The 21,128-nt window shown below is 53.5% G+C and overlaps 11 protein-coding genes across 11 annotated transcripts; 5 read left to right on the top strand and 6 right to left on the bottom strand.

Moving 5' to 3' along the window:
• Positions 1-145: 145 nt before the first annotated feature.
• Positions 146-2,529, top strand: QC761_703380 (uncharacterized protein; the record flags this gene model as incomplete). Its single annotated transcript, XM_062881912.1, has 5 exons — positions 146-289; positions 346-429; positions 485-1,533; positions 1,594-1,787; positions 1,848-2,529. 5 exons carry the CDS (start codon positions 146-148, stop codon positions 2,330-2,332), a joined length of 1,956 nt encoding a protein of 651 aa, XP_062727895.1. The 3' UTR covers positions 2,333-2,529.
• Positions 2,530-4,884: 2,355 nt separating this feature from the next.
• On the top strand, positions 4,885-5,835 carry QC761_703390 (uncharacterized protein; the record flags this gene model as incomplete). The annotated part of the gene is made up of 1 exon (XM_062881913.1): positions 4,885-5,835. The coding sequence occupies one exon, from the start codon at positions 4,885-4,887 to the stop codon at positions 5,833-5,835; it is 951 nt and encodes a 316-aa protein (XP_062727894.1).
• Positions 5,836-5,881: 46 nt separating this feature from the next.
• On the bottom strand, positions 5,882-7,950 carry QC761_703393 (uncharacterized protein). The gene is made up of 3 exons (XM_062881914.1): positions 7,213-7,950; positions 6,761-7,154; positions 5,882-6,696 (listed from the first exon to the last, which is right to left on the bottom strand). The coding sequence occupies exons 1-3, from the start codon at positions 7,370-7,372 to the stop codon at positions 6,312-6,314; spliced, it is 939 nt and encodes a 312-aa protein (XP_062727893.1). The 5' UTR covers positions 7,373-7,950; the 3' UTR covers positions 5,882-6,311.
• An 874-nt stretch (positions 7,951-8,824) lies between these two features.
• QC761_0102890 (uncharacterized protein) lies at positions 8,825-9,725 on the top strand (the record flags this gene model as incomplete). The annotated part of the gene is made up of 3 exons (XM_062873140.1): positions 8,825-8,909; positions 9,099-9,532; positions 9,597-9,725. 3 exons carry the CDS (start codon positions 8,825-8,827, stop codon positions 9,723-9,725), a joined length of 648 nt encoding a protein of 215 aa, XP_062727892.1.
• Positions 9,726-10,832: 1,107 nt separating this feature from the next.
• On the bottom strand, positions 10,833-12,167 carry QC761_703400 (uncharacterized protein; the record flags this gene model as incomplete). Its single annotated transcript, XM_062881915.1, has 1 exon — positions 10,833-12,167. The coding sequence occupies one exon, from the start codon at positions 12,165-12,167 to the stop codon at positions 10,833-10,835; it is 1,335 nt and encodes a 444-aa protein (XP_062727891.1).
• A 488-nt stretch (positions 12,168-12,655) lies between these two features.
• Positions 12,656-13,411, top strand: QC761_703410 (uncharacterized protein; the record flags this gene model as incomplete). Its single annotated transcript, XM_062881916.1, has 1 exon — positions 12,656-13,411. The coding sequence occupies one exon, from the start codon at positions 12,656-12,658 to the stop codon at positions 13,409-13,411; it is 756 nt and encodes a 251-aa protein (XP_062727890.1).
• Positions 13,412-13,419: 8 nt separating this feature from the next.
• On the bottom strand, positions 13,420-14,644 carry QC761_703415 (uncharacterized protein). The gene is made up of 2 exons (XM_062881917.1): positions 13,873-14,644; positions 13,420-13,812 (listed from the first exon to the last, which is right to left on the bottom strand). The coding sequence occupies exons 1-2, from the start codon at positions 14,237-14,239 to the stop codon at positions 13,634-13,636; spliced, it is 546 nt and encodes a 181-aa protein (XP_062727889.1). The 5' UTR covers positions 14,240-14,644; the 3' UTR covers positions 13,420-13,633.
• A 360-nt stretch (positions 14,645-15,004) lies between these two features.
• Positions 15,005-16,141, top strand: QC761_703417 (uncharacterized protein; the record flags this gene model as incomplete). The annotated part of the gene is made up of 1 exon (XM_062881918.1): positions 15,005-16,141. One exon carries the CDS (start codon positions 15,005-15,007, stop codon positions 16,139-16,141), a length of 1,137 nt encoding a protein of 378 aa, XP_062727888.1.
• SEC11C (Signal peptidase complex catalytic subunit S11C) lies at positions 15,036-17,209 on the bottom strand. Its single transcript, XM_062881919.1, has 2 exons — positions 16,490-17,209; positions 15,036-16,431 (listed from the first exon to the last, which is right to left on the bottom strand). The coding sequence occupies exons 1-2, from the start codon at positions 16,786-16,788 to the stop codon at positions 16,209-16,211; spliced, it is 522 nt and encodes a 173-aa protein (XP_062727887.1). The 5' UTR covers positions 16,789-17,209; the 3' UTR covers positions 15,036-16,208.
• A 1,256-nt stretch (positions 17,210-18,465) lies between these two features.
• Positions 18,466-19,248, bottom strand: QC761_703430 (uncharacterized protein; the record flags this gene model as incomplete). The annotated part of the gene is made up of 1 exon (XM_062881920.1): positions 18,466-19,248. The coding sequence occupies one exon, from the start codon at positions 19,246-19,248 to the stop codon at positions 18,466-18,468; it is 783 nt and encodes a 260-aa protein (XP_062727886.1).
• A 335-nt stretch (positions 19,249-19,583) lies between these two features.
• Positions 19,584-20,719, bottom strand: QC761_0102820 (uncharacterized protein; the record flags this gene model as incomplete). Its single annotated transcript, XM_062873139.1, has 3 exons — positions 19,584-19,821; positions 19,890-20,612; positions 20,673-20,719. 3 exons carry the CDS (start codon positions 20,717-20,719, stop codon positions 19,584-19,586), a joined length of 1,008 nt encoding a protein of 335 aa, XP_062727885.1.
• Positions 20,720-21,128: the final 409 nt, after the last annotated feature.

The following is a 21,128-nucleotide window of genomic DNA, read 5'->3' as shown; positions in this document are numbered from 1 at the left end:
GTTGCAAGTCTCTCTCTTGTGTTCTTCTTTCCCTTTCGATCTTTCCCACCTGCGTGGTCGGTCGTCCTCTCCACGACCAGTCTTTTCTTCCTTTCCCTTCCCCTTTCCAGCCTCGCTGCCGATACAGGCGCAGCTATAGATCGGGATGGCGCCTCGTCAGGATCAGCTTCGGCCCGGGATACCAGAGACCCCGAGTTCCAGTTTAAGCCTGGCCACTCCAGATCCTTTCAGAGACCCATCAGATGTGGACTCGTCAGCACAGAGTGCGTCTTCGAGGAGGACATCTGGAGTAAGTGAAACCATGGTTAATATCGCCGTGCGATGTACTAACGCTGGCCAACTCAGGACCTCCCCGTTGCCGATGTCACCCCTCCTGCAAGAGCACTGACACGGCCGCCCCCAACACAAACAACCAAGGGGGAGACAATCGTAAGCAATCTGCTTCCTGATTCAAGGTTGAACCAGATACTAACATGTTCAGCAGACTGCCGCTTTACCACAGGAGGAAGTGTTCAATGAAAAGGCCGGTGCTGACGTTGAGAAGGGCACCCAGCCTGTTGCTTTCTCTTCTACTGACGCGGAGAAGGCCGGCGAGGAGGCAGCCGCTACGCCCAGAAAGAAATCCAGGAATCCATTCAAGCGTCTCTATGAACGCTTCCGGGAGACCTACTGCCCAAGGGAGGAACCAGGCTTGGTCTTCCCCACCGGCCCAACCGACGAGGAGAAGATGATGTACCTGCACACGAACCGCATCCCGCTCTACATCTTTGGCCTCTTTTCCTTCTTCACCCTCTCGGCTGGCATGTGGCTCTTCTCCGTCTGCGCGCCCATCTTCGCCTGGTACGGTGTCTTTGTCGGCTTCCTCAACGTCTACCTCATCATCTCGTACTTTGTCGGTGTGGTCGGCAAGGATTGGGACTACAAGGGCCACCAGGAGCTGGTCGAAAAGTACCCGATCAACGATGAGACTGCCCCGACGGTGGATGTCTACCTGCCTTGCTGCTCTGAGCCCTTGGAGATTATCGAGAACACCTACCAGCACGTCATCAAGCTTGATTGGCCCGCGGCAAAGCTCAAGGTTTATGTCCTTGACGATGGTGACCAACCGGCCATCAAGGCTCTGGCAGAGAAGTACGGCTTCAACTACATTGTCCGTGAGGACCGTCCAAGGCTGCGTAAAGCGGGCAACCTCCGGTGGGCTTTTGCCAGGACGGAGGGGGAGTTCTTTGCCATCTTTGACGCTGATTTCTGCCCTCGTCCCGATTTCCTCAAGGAGCTTGTTGTTGAGCACATGGCGGATCCAAAGACGGCTATCATCCAGAGTCCGCAGTTTTTCAGGGTGACTGATGAACAGACTTGGGTTGAGCAGGGTGCTGGAGCGACGCAGGAGTTGTTTTATCGCGTGGTGCAGGTGAACCGGAACAAATGGGGTGCGTCGATTTGTGTGGGGAGCAATGCCGTGTACAGGAGGGAGGCGCTGGTCGAGGTGGGAGGGACGGCCGAGATTGGGTTTTCGGAGGATGTTCACACTGGGTGAGTCTTGACTGCTCTGGCTGTTTAACGGGAGATGACAGTGGGGCTAACGAGATGCAGTTTCGGTGCTGTTGACCGCGGCTGGAAGGTCAAGTACGTGCCTCTCTGCTTGGCGACGGGCATCTGCCCCAACACCCCACGCTCCTTTTTCTCGCAGCAGATGCGCTGGGCCAGAGGCAGCACGACACTCCTGACAACCAAGCATTTCTGGACTTCGAACCTTTCCTTCATTCAGAAGGTTTGCTACCTCTGTGGTGTGTTTACCCCTCGACGTTTCCCCATCCCTTTACTGCGATCAATGCTGACATCAACAGGTCTCCTCTACTACTCGGCCGTCTCCCTCGGAATCTTCATCTCCCCCATCCCGGGCACCCTCCTCCTCATCTTCCGCCCCGAATGGTTCAAGTACTACAACCTCGCCTTCGCCATCCCCTCCATCATCTACGGCTCCCTGCTCTTCCGCTTCTGGGCCAAGGCCAAATACGGCTTCAACGTCCAGCACGTCATGATAGTCCAGTCGTACGCCTACCTCACGGCCATCAAAGACCGCCTGTTTGGAATTGAGCTCCTCTGGGCGGCGTCGGGCGACAAGAAGGCGCACAAGAAGAGCAACAAGTTTAGAAACATGAGGCTGCTCTGTTGGTTCTGGACGATACTGACGATTGGCGGTGTGATTAGCGCGGTGACGTACAGGTTAAAGAATGACTTTCCTTGGTATCACACGCTGCCGTTGTTGATACTGAATGGGTATAATTTGTATATTGTGCATTACTTTTTGTTTTGTTCTTGGAGGTGGTAAGATATGACGGAGAGTGGATGGTATGTATGAAAGAAGGGACACACAAAAGGGGGATTACACACAAAAGGCTTTCACTTCGGATGATATGATATTTTGACCGTGTGATGGTTGTGGAGGGGGAGGGGAGGGGGGCGTGTATATATTTTGGGTAACCTTTGGGGCAGCTCGTCGACCATAGGTGGGGCTGGGAAGATGGGGTTGGGAAGTTGGAATTGACACAAGCATATGGCGTTTAATGATTTAATTATTTAGCTTAATGGATTTTTCTGTTCTTGGTTTCAAACTTGAAAGCACAATAGATTGCTTCTTTGTCTTTTGGTACGGTTCCTACTTTCTTTCCAGCGGAGTGCTGAACAAGATCTCTTTGCGAATTTGGCCTGGGGTGGTCTTAAAGGCGGCCAACTCTTGACTGCCTCGGTGCATCTTCCTTTCTTGGCTCACAAAGAATGTTGTTCGGCGTGCTTTGAACGGTGAACCGGTCTTTCGACCCTTCCCACCGCGTCTATCGATTCAAAACCAGTCTCGATACTATCTCGGTCAGCCATTTCCCAGGGACCAAACCCCTGAAAGCCACATCTCTCGAGGCGTTCGGGATCACACCACCCCCAGGCAAGCCACACGGGTTAGAACGCACCGATTCCCGCGAACGGAAGCCGACTATAAGCCCGATATGTTGTGGAACTTTGGCGGGCATGAAACTGGAAGGGAAGGGCCTTTCCGTTGTTACGCAAGCGGAGATTCGGGGTTTTTGGCTGGTTGGTTGGGGTGGTGGGTGAGGAGGTGAGAGGATACGAGGTTTCGGTGAGGGAGGTCTGGGAGGGAGGTTGGATGGCATGGCATCCTTGGATTTACGTTGGTAAATCACACTGGGCATTGTCTGGAAACCGGAATACCACGCCCACCACGTGGCTGGGGTTGGAGGCAAGAGTCAAAATGTCCGTTGGGGCCGGCATGTTGAGGGACAGGTTTGCAGGGTCTCGCCAGGTAGGTGAATTCTTGGTTGATGTCAGGGGAATGGCGACAGGACAGAGAGGGCGAAACAGGATCAAGTGAGGATGGGTACCAACAAATGAGTAACAACCAACAAAAATTTCTTACTTTGATGCGGATTTGATGTCGGCTTCGAGAGAACAACAGTGATGGCTATGGAAGCAGGTCTGGACCTGGATCCCATTCACTCGGGTCGCCTTGTTCACCATGAGTGAGGTCAGGTTTGGTACCCATAAGGCAGCTGCATGAAAACCAACCCTATATAAACCGCCCCCTAGTCCATATGTCGTTGTCGGCCCCCCTGTGCCTGGCTTCCTGATTGGCACGATGCAAGCGATGGGTTACTAAGGCTGCCCTGGACAGTTCCCCGACTTGGCAATAGGTCTCCTGTGCCGCATCCTTTGAGAGAGACCGGTCAATGATGTGCATTTCCCATTAGCGGCACAGATTCCAGAACCGTTGTCAGGTGTGTTCCATGGGGGTGAGGAAGTCTGCGTGGGGGACATGGTTGCAGGGGCTGGCTATCGATTCCAAGACCGAAGAAACTTTTTCGAGCGTATAGTTGAAAGAATGACTCCAAATCAAAATCAAAAAGAAAACTAGCTCAACTGCAGTGGGTATTTTCCCGCGGAGAGAATCTGCCGCATTTTGTACATCATTTGAAAACCCTCAAACACGGAACAGGTAACTAACAAGCAGCATCTCAGATAGATGAATTCGATCCCCACATTCCCCAGAAAACAGCGGCGTGGGCGTGTTGATCCGCAGATCCACACTTGACTACCGGCCCATTCAAGCCTGAAGAACAAGAGACGTTTTATCCGGCGTGGCAGATGGGACAAATGACACTAACTGAATTGGACAAATAACGCAACGCTCCCTTCCGTGACAAGTCTTTTCTGCCCCTCCCTTGCCGGATCATCACCATTTCTCTCTTTGTTGGTGTCTGCAACGTCTCAAGAATTCATTGTTTTGGATCATGAGGTGAGGATTCGGTGAGGAGATCGGCGGCAGTCTTCGGTCCTTGGTTCCTAACCTTGCATTTTCCCAAAAGAGGCATTGCAGAGCAAACACCATGGTCTTTTTCCATGTACAATGTTGGCAACCCACTGTGTAAGTGGACCCCTGACAGAACAAACACCACGATGGATCCCAGCAACCAGGCTTCATCATCGACAAGACGGCAAGAGACCGCATTACGGCCGAACCGTGCCTTCTTTCTCTGCAACAGGGAACGGGAAGAGGCGTGAGATGCAATTTGAATCTCTTAGCAGAACGATCATGCGGAGCCCACTCGGCAAGCCAGCTCCAGATCATCATGTTATTGTCTCCAATAAGGATAAATATCAACCGCCTCTGCACCCCAATATCTGGATTTGCTTGTCATCCCAACACAACAGGCTGGGCTGTCTTGTCCACTTGCCGCCAACAATAGCCGCCTGGTCAGCTCACTCTCAAAGGACTGAACCCTATAGCTCACATCTTTTATTCCCATTCCTCCCCCCCCCTTTTTCCTGCTGTTGATTATTTTTCGGCTCCGGCAACCTGCATAATCTGACAGCATGCCCTCCCTTTCGACCTCCCTCCTCCTTTTGGGAGCCGCAGCCTCCCAAGCCTTGGCTCACTCCCACCTCGCCCACATCCTCGTCAACGGCGTGCTCTACAACGGCTTCGACCCCCGCCCCAACATCGCCAACTTCCCCAACCGGGTAGGCTGGTCCTCCTCCAACGCCGACGACGGCTACGTCGGCCCGGCAGAGTACGCCTCCGCCGAGATCATCTGCCACAAGTCCGGCGCTCCCCCCTCGGCCCACGCCCCCGTTCGGGCGGGGGAAACGGTTCACATCCAGTGGAACGGCTGGCCGATCGGCCACGTCGGCCCGGTGCTGGCTTACATCGCCCCCTGCCTCAACACCGCTGACGGGTGCGGATCTGTCTCCAAGACAAACCTCCGCTGGACCAAGCTCGACGACTCCGACCCTGTCCTCGCGCCGGGAGAGCCAGGGACATGGGGAAGTCCGGCGGGGAAGTGGGCGACGGACGTGATGATCGCGAGGAATAACTCGTGGCAGGTGGAGATCCCGCGTGGGCTGAAGCCGGGACCCTATGTCCTCCGTCACGAGATCATCGCGCTTCACTATGCCAAGGACAAGGGAGGCGCGCAGAATTACCCGGTTTGTATGAACCTTTGGGTGGAGGCGCCTGTGCCGGCTGTGCCGGTCCCGGAACCGTTCAAGCTGGACAGTTTCGATGCGAGGGGGTTCTACAAGGAGACGGACGAGGGGATTTTGATTGATGTGTCGGCGAGCTTGACGGGGTATGTGGTTCCTGGGCCGACGGTGGCGCCTCAGGCGAGGCCGGTGGGGCATGAGCAGCAGCGGCAGATGATGAGCCGGGCGAATGGGACGCCGGTTGTTGTGGTGAGGAGTACGGTTACGCAGAAGTGGACCGGTGGTGCTGTGAAGAGGACTGAGGCGCCGGTGGTGAATAAGGGGAGGTATTTTAGGGGTTAGTCGGGGGGAGGGGGGGGGGGTGGGTTTTCACTTGTCATGGTTGATGGGGTGGGAAAGCGATTGTAATTATTGGAGAAAGAAAACAAAAAAGGAAAACATGTTAATAGACATTCAAATGGTACCATTTGCCTCCTCCTCATTAGTCCCTTGCTCGCCGAACAGCTCTTTTCCCCCTCCCCCCTCCCCCCCTTTCCAACTCATAAATGCCCGGGCACTCTCGTGTAACAAATGAAAAATAAAATGAATACGTCTCGAAAGAGAAAAAAAGAAAAAAATGTCGTAAGTCATCATAAAAGTTGTGTGCTGGCAGGTACCGTAATCGAAAAGAAAAGGGAAATTGTTGCTGAAGCGACTGATGTTCTCGAGTCCGTGGGGACCAAAATCTTGAGACCAACCCGTGAAACGAAAACAAAAATGAAATCGACCGCTCCAGAGCTGCCACCTCTTATTCCATAGAATAGGTAGGTAACCAAATTCTACCATTTGTGCCCTCTCCTATGTCTCTTGCGTCCGCAATTGTCGATATGCTGCTCATGATACTCCTTGTCCTGAGTGGGCTCCCCACAGGTGCAGACATAGGCAAAGTCGATACGAAAGGCGCAGTGCTTGAGGTGCCGGCGGTAGTTGTCCTTCCGAGCTACCGAGTAGGTGCATGCGCATCTGTACTTTGGGACGTCGGGGTCGTCCTCACCGACGTTGCTGAGGTGCTTCTCAGAGGTGAGGTGACGGTCCCAGTTCTTTTGATTTGCAAAGTTCTCGTTGCAGATGTCACATCTGAGTTGGGAGGGGGATGAGCTGGGTTCTCGAGGAGGAGCTTGGCCGTAGGAGTAGTCGTAGCCGCTCGGGTACTCCACGAGCTGTCTGATATTTAAGGGTCAGTGCTCTTGATCTTGCAAAAAGAAAGTGTGAATAGCGGACAACGTACTGCTCAGGGATGGGAGGCAAGCTGTCCGAGAGGGGAGCAATGTCCGGGAAGCCGGTGGCAGTGGGGTCAGAGAAAGCGCCGGATGTCATGGTATAAGTAGTAGTGGGAGGTAAAGACGATGTTGTCCAGACTTGGTATGGTCCCATATCCCAGGGTTGAGTGGCGAGACCAGGGTGAGGCGGTATGTAGGACCCTGGGTCGTCGTGGCTAGCTGAACCTGTGGAGAGATATGGGTACGAAGGTCCTGCGTTGGTGGCAAGAGATGTGAGGGCGGTCTGGTCGATGTAAGTCGTACGGGGAATGTTAGTACCCGGGTACTGCTGGTTCAAGTACTGCTGGTCCGAGTACCCCTGGTCCCACCCCTCCTGACCGTCCTCGTACGGGTTGTTGTAGTCTGCCATGGTGAGATGGGCTGGCCTAGAAACCGATACTGGGCTGGAGGTGTCTTACACATTCTATCTCGTCCGGTATGGCATATTTGTCCATCTTTATAGCTCTGTTTCCAACAGAGCCTCCACAACCAAACGGGACATGTCGGACTCTGGAGAGCTTCTCTCTGGCTTGATTAGGCCTCATCTCGATAAAACGGCATGCCGAAGCGGCCTTGGCCATCCGTGAATCGGCTTCGTGGACCAGACATCTTTGGCGGCTGTGAGGGTGGTGGCGCTGAGGGTACCTTTGACTGGTCCTAGCGTCGAGTCACGCACAAGACAACATATCAAAAATTGTGGAAAGTGGTAGTTGTGTCCTGGGAGGCCCCCTGAGGAAATGCTCAAATGCATGTACCTGGCATGGTTGAGCCCCACAAAATGATGTAGTTGTCAATGGCTTGGCGGTGAAAGCGGGAGGACGGGTGTGGTAGCTGTCAAAATTTTGGCATACCTGGTGGCCTGGGCGAGAGTGGAAAGTGAGGGTTTGGTGATGATTGGGATTAGGCGACTCCTGCTTGGGCTAGTTGAGGACCGTTGGGCTGGGAGATGGACGGGAGCAGAAACAGGCGAACAGCCACTCCCGTCCCCTGTAGCCGTGCTAGCAGGGCCCCGGAAAACAGTGGTGAGCGTGGGGTCGCCTCGAACAAAGTGCCGGCAGACGCGCTTGATGTGAAAAGGCAGCTCGCGCACCAACGGACATATTTCCTTGTCCAATCACGGCTTCACCGTCTGAGATGGTCATCAAAAAGGTTCATGATCCGCCGATACGGCTCCCAGCACATCATTTAAGACTTCCCAACAGACGCCCGTCTCTGGTCGCCTTGTGCCGTGCATACCGGTATCTGCAACACATGGGCCTCATTCACCCAGGAGTACTCCGTAGCCCCCAAATCTGCCGGCGCTACATCGGACAAGACCAGTGTAGATGTCGAACGCCAACGAATGACAGCCCCAGAAAGTCACCACTGTTCCACAACCGTTACCGAGCACCTCACCGCCGAGAGCCTTACTATGTTTTCTGGCGATGGACAAAGGTCAACACACCTGGCAGAAATACCGCACTTGCTGCCCTCCACTACCTTAAATGGTCTTTGGGACGACGCCTTTCTCTTACCGTAACTAAATTAGACAGGATGCAAGTCATCCTTGGTACCAGGAACACCCTCTGGTTTCAGGGTTCACATCGCCGGAATACCGCCGTGGGTTTCTGTATCCGGCGACTTGCGAACTTTTTCGTCTCCGGTATCCTGGGAACTGGAGAATAGAAATGCCTTGCATACATACATGACCGCAGTCGTATGAGGTTTCGGTGAGGAGCTTCGCCAAGAATCAGCGAGGACTGTCGATGTGTCATCTCCGGGCGTTGAACTCCAGAGATTCCCTATTCGAGGTCTATAGTCCAGCTGGACCAGGGTTGGTGGCTTATGGGCCCGGGGGAGGGGGGGGATAATGCTGCACATCACTTCTCCACGGACAGGTTCTCGCGTGCCCATTACAATTACCGCCCATCCAATGCAAAGTCTCTGTGTTACGATTGATCTGTTTTCCCTCATGCAGTCTGAATAATTCTCCTTGTTTCACAGTCCATACAGGACCCCTACATACATCATAGCCTTGCAGCTATTGGCGCGCTATGTCCGAGACTGCCCTCACCTATGATGCGACTATGTTTTCCTCTCCTCTCACGGCCACCAGCCGACCTCCCGTTCAAACGCCGTGTAGGCGTTGTCCGGATCCTCGCCTGGTCTGTCCTAAACAATCAACTTCACCTCGCCAATTCTGAACAGCTCCGGGGCGGGTAGTGTCACCAATGCCCGCAAAGGGTTGGTAGTTGTTCTTCTTCCAGAGTTTGTTCCGGCCCGACCCGCTGATTCCTTCCGGTGGCGCGCCGCTGACCAGCTTGACAGCCGTCAGTGCAGGAAATCTCCTCCGGGAGACGTCTTCACCAAAATGCGACTGGATCTTCCTACCACAGCCCGTCTACATAGTAAAGCATGAAGCCCTCGAGGGCTTTACACGTCTCGATGAGCGTCTTGCGAAGTCTCGTGAGATGACGACAAAACCGGAGGATGCTGTCGAGAGCGTACCTGTGAAGGATTTCGGGGTGCATCAGGGTCAGGGAAACAAGGGTCTTGGGGAGTGTTACTGCTGGCTCGGTACACCGAAGAGAACCCCAGGCGCGCTTGGACGTAAACCTTCCGAGCTCAAGAAACCTCAGGCTGGGCATGGCGGCTACCAGCAAGAGTATCTTTGGCTTCCAGCCGTAGTTGTGCCCGAGTGGAAAAGACTGGACGGTGACATGACCGTGGAGCATCGTATGCAGAAGAACCATGAAGAACCAGTGTGTCCAAATCAGGATAGAGGACAACATTGGTGACTTGGGCATCACTGATGTTTCCATTTAGAAGGGGATTGATTCGTTCTTGACAGTCCGCGTCGAGGATGACGCGGACACTACGCAGCCGTCTTGCGAGGTAGAGAATGGGCAGAGGCGTGATACACCTACATCTCATCCAGTCTTTGGCCACAGCTAAGGTTCTAACGGCAGGTCGTACTCGTGCAGCAGAAGATAGAAAGTCGGCCGGACCATTAGGTGATTACGGTGAGCCACTTCATCATCCTGGTCGAGATCACTTTCCCACAGAGACCTGAGTCGGCCTTTCTTGTGGGTCACTTGAAACTTTTCTTGAAGATAGGAGGTGGGCTTCTCACACTTGCCCTCATAGCCGACCCGTATATTGACGTGGCGCACCAGGTGCCACAGTTCAGGGCGTGAGATGAGAGTACGAAATTGAGAGAACTCCTTGTTAGCAAAGTGTCCAGCATCCTTCCCATGGGGGTCTCATGGTCACTAGCTTCTTCAAATTCGCTTCATGAGAATAGTCATTGGATGCAAGACCGTGGCTGGGATTGATCGGGCGGTATAAGACTGGCGTGGAAACTGCTCGAAGATACTTGCAAGTCGTAGCAAAGTTCAAAAGCGAGGCTTGTCCGCTGAATCACACTGGTTTTGGGGGCGCTGACTTCGTCGATGCTGATCCGGGGGTAAATAGCAATGGCATTCTGGACTGGTGTCCTGGTAGTCACGGGTGGTGCAGGTGGTGCGGTATCCTGCTCTTGGATGAAGTGATAGATGATGGTCAGAATGTCGACTGGAAGGAGAAGGCAAAGATCCCGGGATGGACCAGGACCTGCCGTTGTGCCATCATCATCTTTCGATGTTTTGGGTCTTTTGGCAGATGGGGGTTGGGAGGGTTGGGTATGGCCGCTGTGCGCTTCGACATTTTCTTGCCCTGAACAAATCGATGGTTGTAAAACTCGACTGTTGACTGAGGATCAGGACGGGAGTGTTTGGTAGATAGGAGCAGAAAGGCAAAAGTTCATTCCTTTTGAGGTGCTGACTGAAGGTTTATCAAACCTTGATTAAACTTTATTAGAGATTGCTAAAGAGCGGATGCAAAAAAGAAGGGTATACTGTTACAGACCGTTGCACATCAGGTGACGCGCGATTCCGGGCTTCAGCCTTCAACCGCCGGATTCCCACTCTCAACAAAAGCCACTGACGGCAGACATAAGTGGGAAATTTGATTACTGAAGGATTTATCCATCAGGCAAGACCCCTTCATACGTGCATTATTGTTTCAGGTAAAGAAACGATTGTTCGGCCTGGCCAGTCCAAGGTGCTCCCTCAAAGTACTTCCCTCATACTCAGTTCTGAACAAGCCCCGCCTCTGAAGTTCAGGAACCAGTCTCTGCGTGACATCATCTATTCCCTGGGGGACAAAAGGGAAAGTGACAGTAAAACCATCTGCGGCCCCGTGTGACAGCCATTCCTCCATCTCGTCAGCAATGCTCTGGGGTGTACCAACAAAGGCCAGCCCCGCATACCCTCCATATCTTTGGGCAAGCTGCTTGACTGTCAGGCCTTCATCCCTTGCGAGCTTGATAACCCCTGCTCTCCCAGTCTTGCTGGCGTTGGTGTCTGGAATATCCTCTGGCAGTGGACCATCAGGATCGAACCCTGAAGCATCGCTACCAAGAGCAATGGACAGCGAGGCAATCGCGCTATCATAATGAACCAGGCTGTCAAGCTTCAACCTCTTCTCCTTGGCATCCTGAACCGTATCACCAACAATCACCAAGGCGGCCGGCAGGATCCTCAAGCTGTCCCTATTCCTGCCATACTTCTCTGCCCTTCCTTTGATATCCTCATACAATTCCTTCGCACCTTGAATATCCTTCGGCGAACAAAACACCACCTCTGCCGTCTCTGCGGCAAGCTGTTTCCCCGGCTCTGACTGCCCAGCCTGAACAATCACTGGCCACCCTTGTACCGGTCTCGCAATGTTCAAAGGCCCCCTCACTTTGAGACTCTCCCCTTTGTGGTTGAGTACGTGAAGCTTGGAAGGATCAAAGTAGATCCCGGACTCCTGACTCCGAGAGGCGAACGCGTCGTCCGCGAAACTATCCCACAGCCCAGTGACAACCTCGTAAAACTCCCTGGCTCGCTTGTACCGCTCAGAATGCTCCACGTGCTCATCCAACCCAAAATTCTTGGCAGATTCCGGATTTCCGGTCGTGACGATGTTCCAGGCTGCTCTGCCCGAGGAGAGGTGGTCCAAGCTGGCGAAGCGGCGGGCGACGTGGTAGGGTTCGTCGTATGTAGTCGAGGCTGTGGCCGCGAGGCCGATTTTCTCTGTCACAGCGGACAGTGCGGACAGAAGAGTGAATGGCTCAAAGGAGGTGACGGTGTGGGATCGCTGCAGGGCCTCGATGGGCATGTTCAAGACTGCTAGGTGGTCGGCCATGAAGAAGGCATCGAACTTGGCAGCTTCGAGCTTTTGAATGAAGGACTTGAGATGCGGGAGAGAAAAGTTGGCATTGGGAACAGCACCGGGGTAGCGCCATGCTCCTGTATGGAGCGAGACTGGGCGCATAAACGCTGTGAGGTGCAGCTGCTTCTTCGGGGTAGCCATGGTGAAAGACTCAAAGGATTGTTTCGTTACCAGAGAGATAAAATAATAAGCAGCGTTGAGGACGCCCTTTCAAGAGCTCTCAAAACCCATGATATCCTCATACTTATCTCTCTTGACAAGGCGGGATGGATGACAAATGGCGATGGCGCACAATCACGACATCGCCAAGTGGGGTTACCGAAGCTGTTGGAGTTGGTCCGTAGTCCTCATATCGTTTCTGGATTAGTTATCATGGCTCGGTATCTTCGGATAGTCCTCTCCCATCGGTTTGAGATGGAACCTAAGTCTCATGTTTACTTTGGCACCCAGACGCAAGGGTGGAGTCAGGGGCTCAGGGGTAAAGACATGCTCGTAAACCCTAACCCGAAACCCGGACCTCGGACTTACACATGTGGCCTTAGCGCGGGGTGCTCACAACACGCCTCCCAAGTTGTTGGCTTTGTCGAACGCGTCTTCTCTTCATCATTCATCATCCATCAGTTCCGAAAATGAGGTCGACCCGAAGTCACTCCGCGGCAGCCAAAGCCCTTCAGTCAGTCGCTGAAGCCTCAACACCGAGCTCAGCTTTGCCCAAACCGACACCCGCGCGGGTCAAAGCAACAGCAGCAGAAGCAGCAAAACCACCATCCATGCCAACCCCACAAACGACGACCGCCGCTCAGACTCCATCGCTAACCCCAACCCCTGAAACACTCTCTTTCCCAACCTCTGTCTCCTTCACCAGCTGGTTAGGCACGAACTATTCGACAACACCCCTCGGAATCTGGCTCAAGATCTCCAAGAAAAACTCCAACATTCCCTCCATCTCCTACGATGAAGCCATCGACTGCGCTCTCTGCTACGGCTGGATCGACGGCCAGCGCAAGGCCCTCGACTCGCTCTACTTCCTCCAGCGATTCACCCCCCGAAGGAAGAACAGCATGTGGTCCAAGCGCAACGTCCAAAAGGTTGCTGCCTTGACTCTAGCAGGAAGAATGGAAGAGGCAGGATTGGCAGAGGTCAAGCGGGCACAGGAAGACGGACGCTGGGACAGGGCATACGATGGGGCTAGCATGATGGAGATGCCCGAGGATTTTGGCGCCGCGCTGGCGGGGAATGACAAGGCAAAGGGGTTCTGGGAGGGGCTGGGGAAGACGAAGAGGTATACTTTTCTGATGAAGCTCGTGACAACCAAACGGGCAGAGACCAGGACGAGGAAGATTGGGGAGTTTGTCACATTGTTGGAAGAGGGCAAGACACTGTGATTCTTGAGGGAACATTGGTTTCTACGCCAGCGTAGTGGTATTGTTACCTGGGCAACGACCGGCTCTGCTCCCTGCTACCTACACCAAGCTGAACTGCGCAGTACATCCTCCGAAAACATGCAACAAATGAGCGACAGGAACAAAATAACCCCTTAGAAAACCGGCCAGCCCGAATGGCTTCAGCCCTCTGCCTCCCTACCATACATCCAGTCGAGAGAAGATCTAAGCGCCGGCCCAGTCGTTCAAGATACCGCGCAGGTTGTTGTACTCGGCGGCGCTGAGGTTGTTGTACAGCAGGCAGTCAGAGCCGCAAGGAGTGGGAGGGGGTCCACCAGAAGCGTCGCCATCAAGAACAGTAGCAAGGTTCATGCAGGTAGCAGGAAGACCACTGATGCGGATGCCTAGATCGCAAAACGTGTCAGCCATATCTTTTCAAAAAGGAGTCATTCGCAAGCACCCACCGTTATTCTCCACCGGACCCTCAAGGAGGACGCTTCCGCCGTTGATGTCGTTGAAGCACCTGTCGAACTCAAACTGGGGCACACCCTCGGGGGCGGTGGGGGGAGTTGCCTGACGGCCAGTCAAGATGGGGCGCGCCTTGAGCATGCGGGCACGGAGACCGCCGGCCACACTGCGGCGTCTGTCGTCGGTGCAGTCTCCGAGTTCGCACTTCAGGACGGCACCAGTGACCTCGACGGCGAAGCCTGCAACTGCGCCAACGACGGTGAGGATGGGCCCGATGAACACCGGGGGGCACTGGACCTGCTGGACGGAGAAGTAGCTGAGCGCGAGCGCAACAGCGGCGGCCTTGGTGGTGAAGGAAGGCATCTTGTTGGTTGTGGTGGTATTGGAATGGTATAGATGAGGACTGGAGATGTTGTTGTGTTGAAGGACAGAAGATGATTGAAGGTTGGGCGAAGAGATCAGCTTTATACTTGCGTCGGTCTCGCTCTTGTCATACTACCTACCTCGTTCTGTTCGTGAATATGGATAGAGGTTCCTTCCTCCAACAGGCCTTGATCATCGCCAGGTCCCACCGACTTGTTGGTCAGCTTGGAGAGTCACTAGACCTTGGTGCCATTAGTGATCTTGACGGAAGCAGTGAAGATTCTCAGGGGTGAGGATCTCGTGGTCGAAACCTGCCCCGAGGTATGGCCGGCTCCTGGCACTCATGGTAGAAGAACTATGATGACCAGGTATACAATCCGCACGGCCCAAGATATGACCTACACAGGTAGGTGATCGGAGCAGTGGATGTTAGGTTGATTGTCCATATCGAGGATATGGTAGCCCATCGATGTCGTGTCTGATGTTCGATCCTTGGCTGCCGTGGGACCGCAAACATGTTCTTGGTTGTGGAACATAACGTTGGATCACCCTTGATCTATAGTGTGGACTAGTTTCAAGTGTAAGGCTGACCAGCCAAGGTTTATGGAAGCTTGCGTGGCAGCAACGGTGCAGCATGGTACATGATCCTCGCATAGCGCCTGAGAAGGATTCGGTGTGCTGGAACTTAAACGAGGTGGGTTACAGACTGTAAGACTGCGGCGTCGACTTCCCACTTTCTCCCTCCTTGGAGCACTTTTATTTCGAATGAATGTTGTCATTCTCAACTACGGAAAGCGCGACATTTCACTCACGATTATGCATTCGACAGCATTCACCCCTTTATGGTCATTTTCTCTGGCGAGCCTCATCACGATATTGTCTCTAGGCCAGGGAAAAGGAATCCGAAAGCTTTCACTGCTCGCCATATGGCCACTCAACTTCCTGTCTCTGAACACTTGCCACCACCTGACATGGCCTGGAGGGCTCAACAGCACCTACGCCAGCCTCGTCATCTTCTACTTTCTTCACACTCTCAAAATCCTTGTTCTTGACCACCAACCACCAAAATCCCCGGGTTTCATCAACGCTTACAAACTCTGGAACAACCCTCGAGGGCTTGAAGCCCCCCCAGTGGTATTCTCCACTACTCACAACAAGAACCCCCAATCCCGGCTCAGATTCGCCGTCCTTCAGCTCGTCAAGATCGCCCTCCTCTTCACAGCAGACACGCACCTCGTCCAAGGTGTCATCTCCGTATTTGTCTTCACAGGCGCCAAACCATCGGATTTTGCCCCTGACTACGAAGTCTTTCGCTTCCAACCACTCACCGGTAGACAGCTCCTCATCCGAGCCGGCATCTCGGTGAACTGGATCTGGACAGCGTTTTACCTTCTTGAAGCCTCCCGTTGCGCTCTCTCGCTTGCGTTCGTTGCAGTCCTGAGATGGGATGAACCGGAAGAGTGGCCCTCGATCTGGGGGCGTGCGGCGAATGCGACGTCTGTGAGGAGCTTTTGGGGGAAAGTGTGGAATAGGATTACGATCCCGACGTTTGCGTTTTATGCGGGCCTCTTCTTGGGTGTACTTGGCATTGAGAAGAAAACAGGTTTGAGAAAGACATTGGTACCCCTGTTTGTTTTTTTACTTTCGGGCTTGTCACACGGCTTGGGGGGGTGGGCTGTTGGTGACGGGGCGATGGGTCGGGATGTCTTGTTCTTTTTCTTGAACTTTGTGGCTTGTGCCGTGGAGACTTTTGTCGGGAAGACGGCGGGGTGGAAGAGCTGCAAGAGAGGGTTGCCGTCTTGGGCGGTGAGAACGGCCGGGATGATGTACCTGTTTGGATTCTTCTTTATGGTGGTGCCGCTGTGGATGTACCCCAAGGTCTATGCTGCTCTGGGTATGTAGGTCAGATAGTTGCTCAACGTTGACCAATCACTGAAGGTGGTCGATGTCGGGGAGAAATTCAACAGAATCATATAAAGTTGTCAGGCCCGAGCTCGTCACCTGAAGATAGCAACCGCTCCATAGTACGGACAGGGTCCTGCAAGAAAATAACAACCCAACCCAGCAAAGGAACATAGCCTCTAACGAAGCCGGCGATTTCACGTCGAGAGATGTATTCCTGCCCACCAGGATACATCATTCCAACTGAATCGTTCAGCTCATTATTGTCACCTTTGGTTAACACCATCTCCCTGCATGCAAATCAGCAATCGTTCGCTCAACCCATTCAGTAATCCAAAGCACACATACTCTTGATTGTCATCATAAAACACACCAACAACCCGGTGAATAAAAGGAAATGGTCGATCAGGATTGAGGATGACGGGAAGGTCACCAACCCTTACTCTCCCGTCATGTGCCGGGTGGCGATGGACGAGCAAGATGTCCCCCGGATCAAAGGCCGGGGCCATCGAGTTGGTGATGACCACCACGGCCGGGTAGGGAGTGCCAGAAAGAAGGCAGGCGCCCTTCCATGCCATGAAACATGCCGACACGACCTGAAGGATGCCCAGGAGATGCTGCACAAAGGGCGACCGTAGAAAAGACATCAGAGCTGGTTTTTGCGCATGAAAAAAATTCAAACCTGATGGTGGTGGATGGATGGGGTGGCCCAATAGCCTCAGAAGGGTAAGGGTAACTATGTCACATTATTTTTCTGAATATTCTACCGATCGATCGAGAGTGCATGTTGCCTGCCTTGAAACTCGAAGGATCAAATGGTGGCTGTTATACGAGCGGCACAAGAGCGCTTCTAGAGCTTGGCCGACCTAACTTCGAGGTTGTTACTGCCACCACAATGCTGCTTGTGTGATGCACACGTGATTAGCTTCTACCATTTGGGTCAGTTTTCGTCTTACTGTTGCAACGAAGCCAACCTCCCCCCCTGCCCGTGTGGTACGGCATCCGACCTACCGGACCTCCCGGCCATGGACAACGTAACCTTTGTTTCTCTTGGCATGACCTGTCATCAACAAAATTCAATTTCCAGATGGGAAAGTTCTTTCTCGATGCCCCCGTGGAGGATCTGGATTTGGACGGTAAGCCCCCTGCCGCAACCAAGTCCGAGGTTGAGTGGCTACCACCTAAATATCTAACCTTACCAAACAGGCACCGCTTGGCGCAAGACTTGCGGTCACAGACATTGACCAATTCCGGAAGAGTCGGCTGCCTTGTGTTGGCTGGGAGTGACTTTTCCGCCCACCACATATTTTCTACTCGATCAACACCAAGGCCCAAACTCCAAGGGTAAGCCTAGGCACCAACATCTAGAGGTAGACCCTGCTGACTATTCCTCTGTCATATAGACCAGGTCTTCGGCTACACTACCACCACCACCATCACCGTTCCAGCTTTACACCTGCCGATCTCACGATCCACGTCCGCCCTCCAACGATCGGCAGCCTTTTCACTTTCCTGGCTCCCCCTCAGCTCCTTGCAGCTCCCCGCGCCATTCGGTACCAACACGGAGCTCCCGCGAAGCCACTCTTGGTCCTGCCGTTCCGGGTGCCGGGATGACCACCTGAGAGCCCACGAAGTTGGTTGCATGTCCAAATACGCACTCACCGAATCACACGGAGGCTCTTGGCTGTATTCAATGACGTCAACGAATCCGTCTTTGCCATTTGACCGCAGCAACAGCCATCCAAAACTTTCGCCCTCCAGGTCTTGGAGTCGGGAGCTGGACCATATGGGCATGGTGCTGTTGTGGTGAGCTTGATGCCCGAAGACAGTAATCATGGATACGGTAGCTGCCAGTTTGCGATTGAGCAAGATCGGCCTTGCGGGAGAGGGTTGGTTTCCTGTCTAGAATAGGAGAGTACTGTGCTAAGCCGGAAGGAGGAGTCGACACCAAGAGAATGGGATCGGTCAACCATGTTTGGAACCTCGCTCTATTTACTGTAACTGCAATCCTTCAAGCGTGGCATTCTTGGCGACCAAAAGGTATCTCTCTGTACTCATTGGCCCAAGTCTTTGTCCGGAGAATTTCCTCCTTTTCCACGAGGCTAACGGAGAATATATGCGGGCGGGGAAGGATCATTTCTGTGGGCCATAAGCAACAACAGTCCAAGTTTGTTGTAGTATGCATACGCATGTAGTGTGATCCAGTAATGATTCGTTACCAAACTACCCAAGTCAACGGGTTGATCGACAGTTACACAGCCCGTGTACCGCTCTTCAACCCCAACAGACACTTGATCCTAGCCCCAGGCTACGGCACAGCCCCCTCAGCAAGCCCCTCCCGCAGCCGCCAACCCGGCCAACCCCCCCGCCCGCTTGAACCACTTCATATCCATGACCGCTTGCTCGGCCGGAGACAGCTTGTCCAGCGCCTCCTTCTTAAATCCCTTCTCCTCGGCCACTTCCACCCACCGTTTCAGAACCCAAACTGCAACAAGGGCGTCTTTTTCCTCCTGGGTGATTTGTCCACTTGTGAAAATCAACCTTCTGCCCTTGACAGCATCCCCGTCCTTGAGCTCTTCCTCTCGTGCCACTTCCTTGTTTTGCGAGTTTGTCCAGGTGTAGCCCTTGCCAAATGTTTGTTTGCTGCACGTGAGGAGAACCTTTTCAGTGGCATCTTCGTCGGGGAATAGTGGGGAGGTCGATGCTGTGCGGTTGGGGTAGTGCACCGCTTTGATTTTGTCAGGTTTGCTGGAGAGGAGGGACTTGGAGGTGGTGAGTTTAATGTTGCCCACGGGGGAGAGGGATGGGGAATGGCAGGTGAGGAAGAAGTGGGCGGGGATGTCGGTGCGGTAGTCTGCGTTGAGGGGGTGGACGAGGTTGTAGAGGCGGTCGCCTTCTTGTTGTGTCGCGGGGTCTGATTCGAGTGTTGATGATGATGCCGTTTTTTGATGGAGCGCGCGACTGAAGTTCAGGGAAGAGTCTTTGTAAGTGAGCGATTCGATGTTCGTGCTGAGGCCGTAGACTGCAGTGGGAGGGGTGGAAGAGGTGTCGTAGATGAGGTGGTCGGCGTCAGCAAGGACGAGTGAAGTTGGTTTGGCTTGTGCCATGATGAATTGGTGAGTATGGGAGTTTGTCAAGAGAGATGTTTTGAAGTGAGCAAAAAAAACGGAGTCAAGGTAATGAATAATAATAATTATATGAACCACGAGCGTAGCACGAAGTTGACAATGACGTAGCCACCAAGGCAGGCACACGGCACGGGAGGGGGCCATCCACGTGGCTCAGGGGCAGTGTACCGCAATTTGCGGCTGTGGGCTTATGCTGTGGCAAATGTTTATCTACCACTCCACGCAATTGTTTCTACTGGCATTCCCATGCCCTACTCACCATGGCCACCACCCGGCAGCTCAGTAAGCCCTGTCATTCCATTAGCTTTACAGCTTCAAAAAACAAAAAAAAAAAAAAAAAAAAAAAAAAAAAAAAGCTGGGGGGGTAACTTGCACTCATCCAAATCTCCATCAACCGTTGCACTGACCGGCACCTGGCACTGGTTCTTGACCTTTGGTGGCAGCTCAGTCAAGCTACTGCAATTTCGCAGATAGCACCCCGTATCCATCGCGACTTGAAGGGAATCCTTTTGCCAGCCAAAGACATAATCGCCATGTTGGCCATACCCGGTTCTGTTCCAGCGTCAGTATACCACCACAATTGACTTGAGCTGTCAAACCCAGAGCTGAAATAAACTCACGTATCACCATTCGACAACACTAAAGGCTGACTCCCATCCTCCGGCCAGTCTTCCGGGTTGTTGAACGGTCTCGTGTCCCACATCACTTCGTACATGACCTGCGGTATCTTGACAGGATGCGACTTGGGGCATTCTCCGCCGACAACGGAAAACGATGTTGGTCCTGTGATAGGATGCGCAACGTGATCCTTGTGGTTTGGACTATCCAAGTTGACGCCATCCCAGCACAGCGGAAAGATGATATTAGACCTGATCCCGCCAGGACAGGGTATCTTGGGAAGATGGTCCGTATCATAGACAGGGTCCATGCACGGGCTGTACATGCTGCCTCCAAAGTTCTCCTTGGTATAACACCGATAGCACTGCTGCATGTTCCGACCTAGACCCTCTGACTTGCGTAGGTTCACATCCCCGGCCAGCATGCGAAAGCCAGGCTTGAAAGCAGTCGTGGCATTCGGCGCTGGGGATGTATAGTACACGGTAATACCACCGTTGTCGCCGGTGTTGAACTCGTTGGCCATCTGAGGAACACGTTTGTAAGTGCCGTTGCGTGCGCGGAAGTAGAGGTTGGCGGTCCAGTAGTTGGAGTGGTCTTCTTGGAAGTGGCAGGTCGTGCAGGTGGAGAGGGCGGAGATGTCTTCGAGGGGCATGGAGGCCGAGAAGGCGTTTCCTCCCACGATTTGGTGCATGTGGGATGATGGGTTTTGGCCTGGGTTGACGAGTCTTGTCTCGGAGGTTAGCTCCAGTCGCCCTTCCGCTGGTTTAATGTCGAGAAGCACTTACGGATCCAGACGCTCAATCACAACCTGCGAGCAGCCAAAGCGCAACATGGCAACCGGGCTTCTGCGTGGCGGTGATCCAGGGGGACCGAGCATAGGCCGGTCGAGCTCGACACCCGTCTGGGCGGAGCAGATGCCAATGAAGGCTGAGACAACAAGACCAAATTTTAACATCTTGGCCTGACCAAGGGACTGCCTGTGGATGAGGGGATGGATGATGGGAAGAAGAATGGAAAACCGATGATCGTGGCTGCCTCAAACCCGTGTTATCTTTCCATTGTGCTGTGCAGGATTGCGGTCCAGAGCGCCCGTGGCAATAACACGTCCTCCCCTGTGTAACTATTTCCACGAGATGAGTGTAGAGTGCTGGCAATATTTCCGCATCCTGATCGTCCATTCTGGCCTATGAGGTTCAACATGGTCAATATCCCACCCGCGTGCCAAGAGTTTTGCCGGTTGT

The sequence above is a fragment of the Podospora bellae-mahoneyi genome, chromosome 7, assembly GCF_035222275.1.
Source record: "Podospora bellae-mahoneyi strain CBS 112042 chromosome 7, whole genome shotgun sequence".
NCBI lineage: Eukaryota > Fungi > Ascomycota > Sordariomycetes > Sordariales > Podosporaceae > Podospora > Podospora bellae-mahoneyi.
The sequence above is the reverse complement of the archived record's forward strand: the minus strand, read 5'-3'. Positions and strand labels throughout refer to the sequence as shown.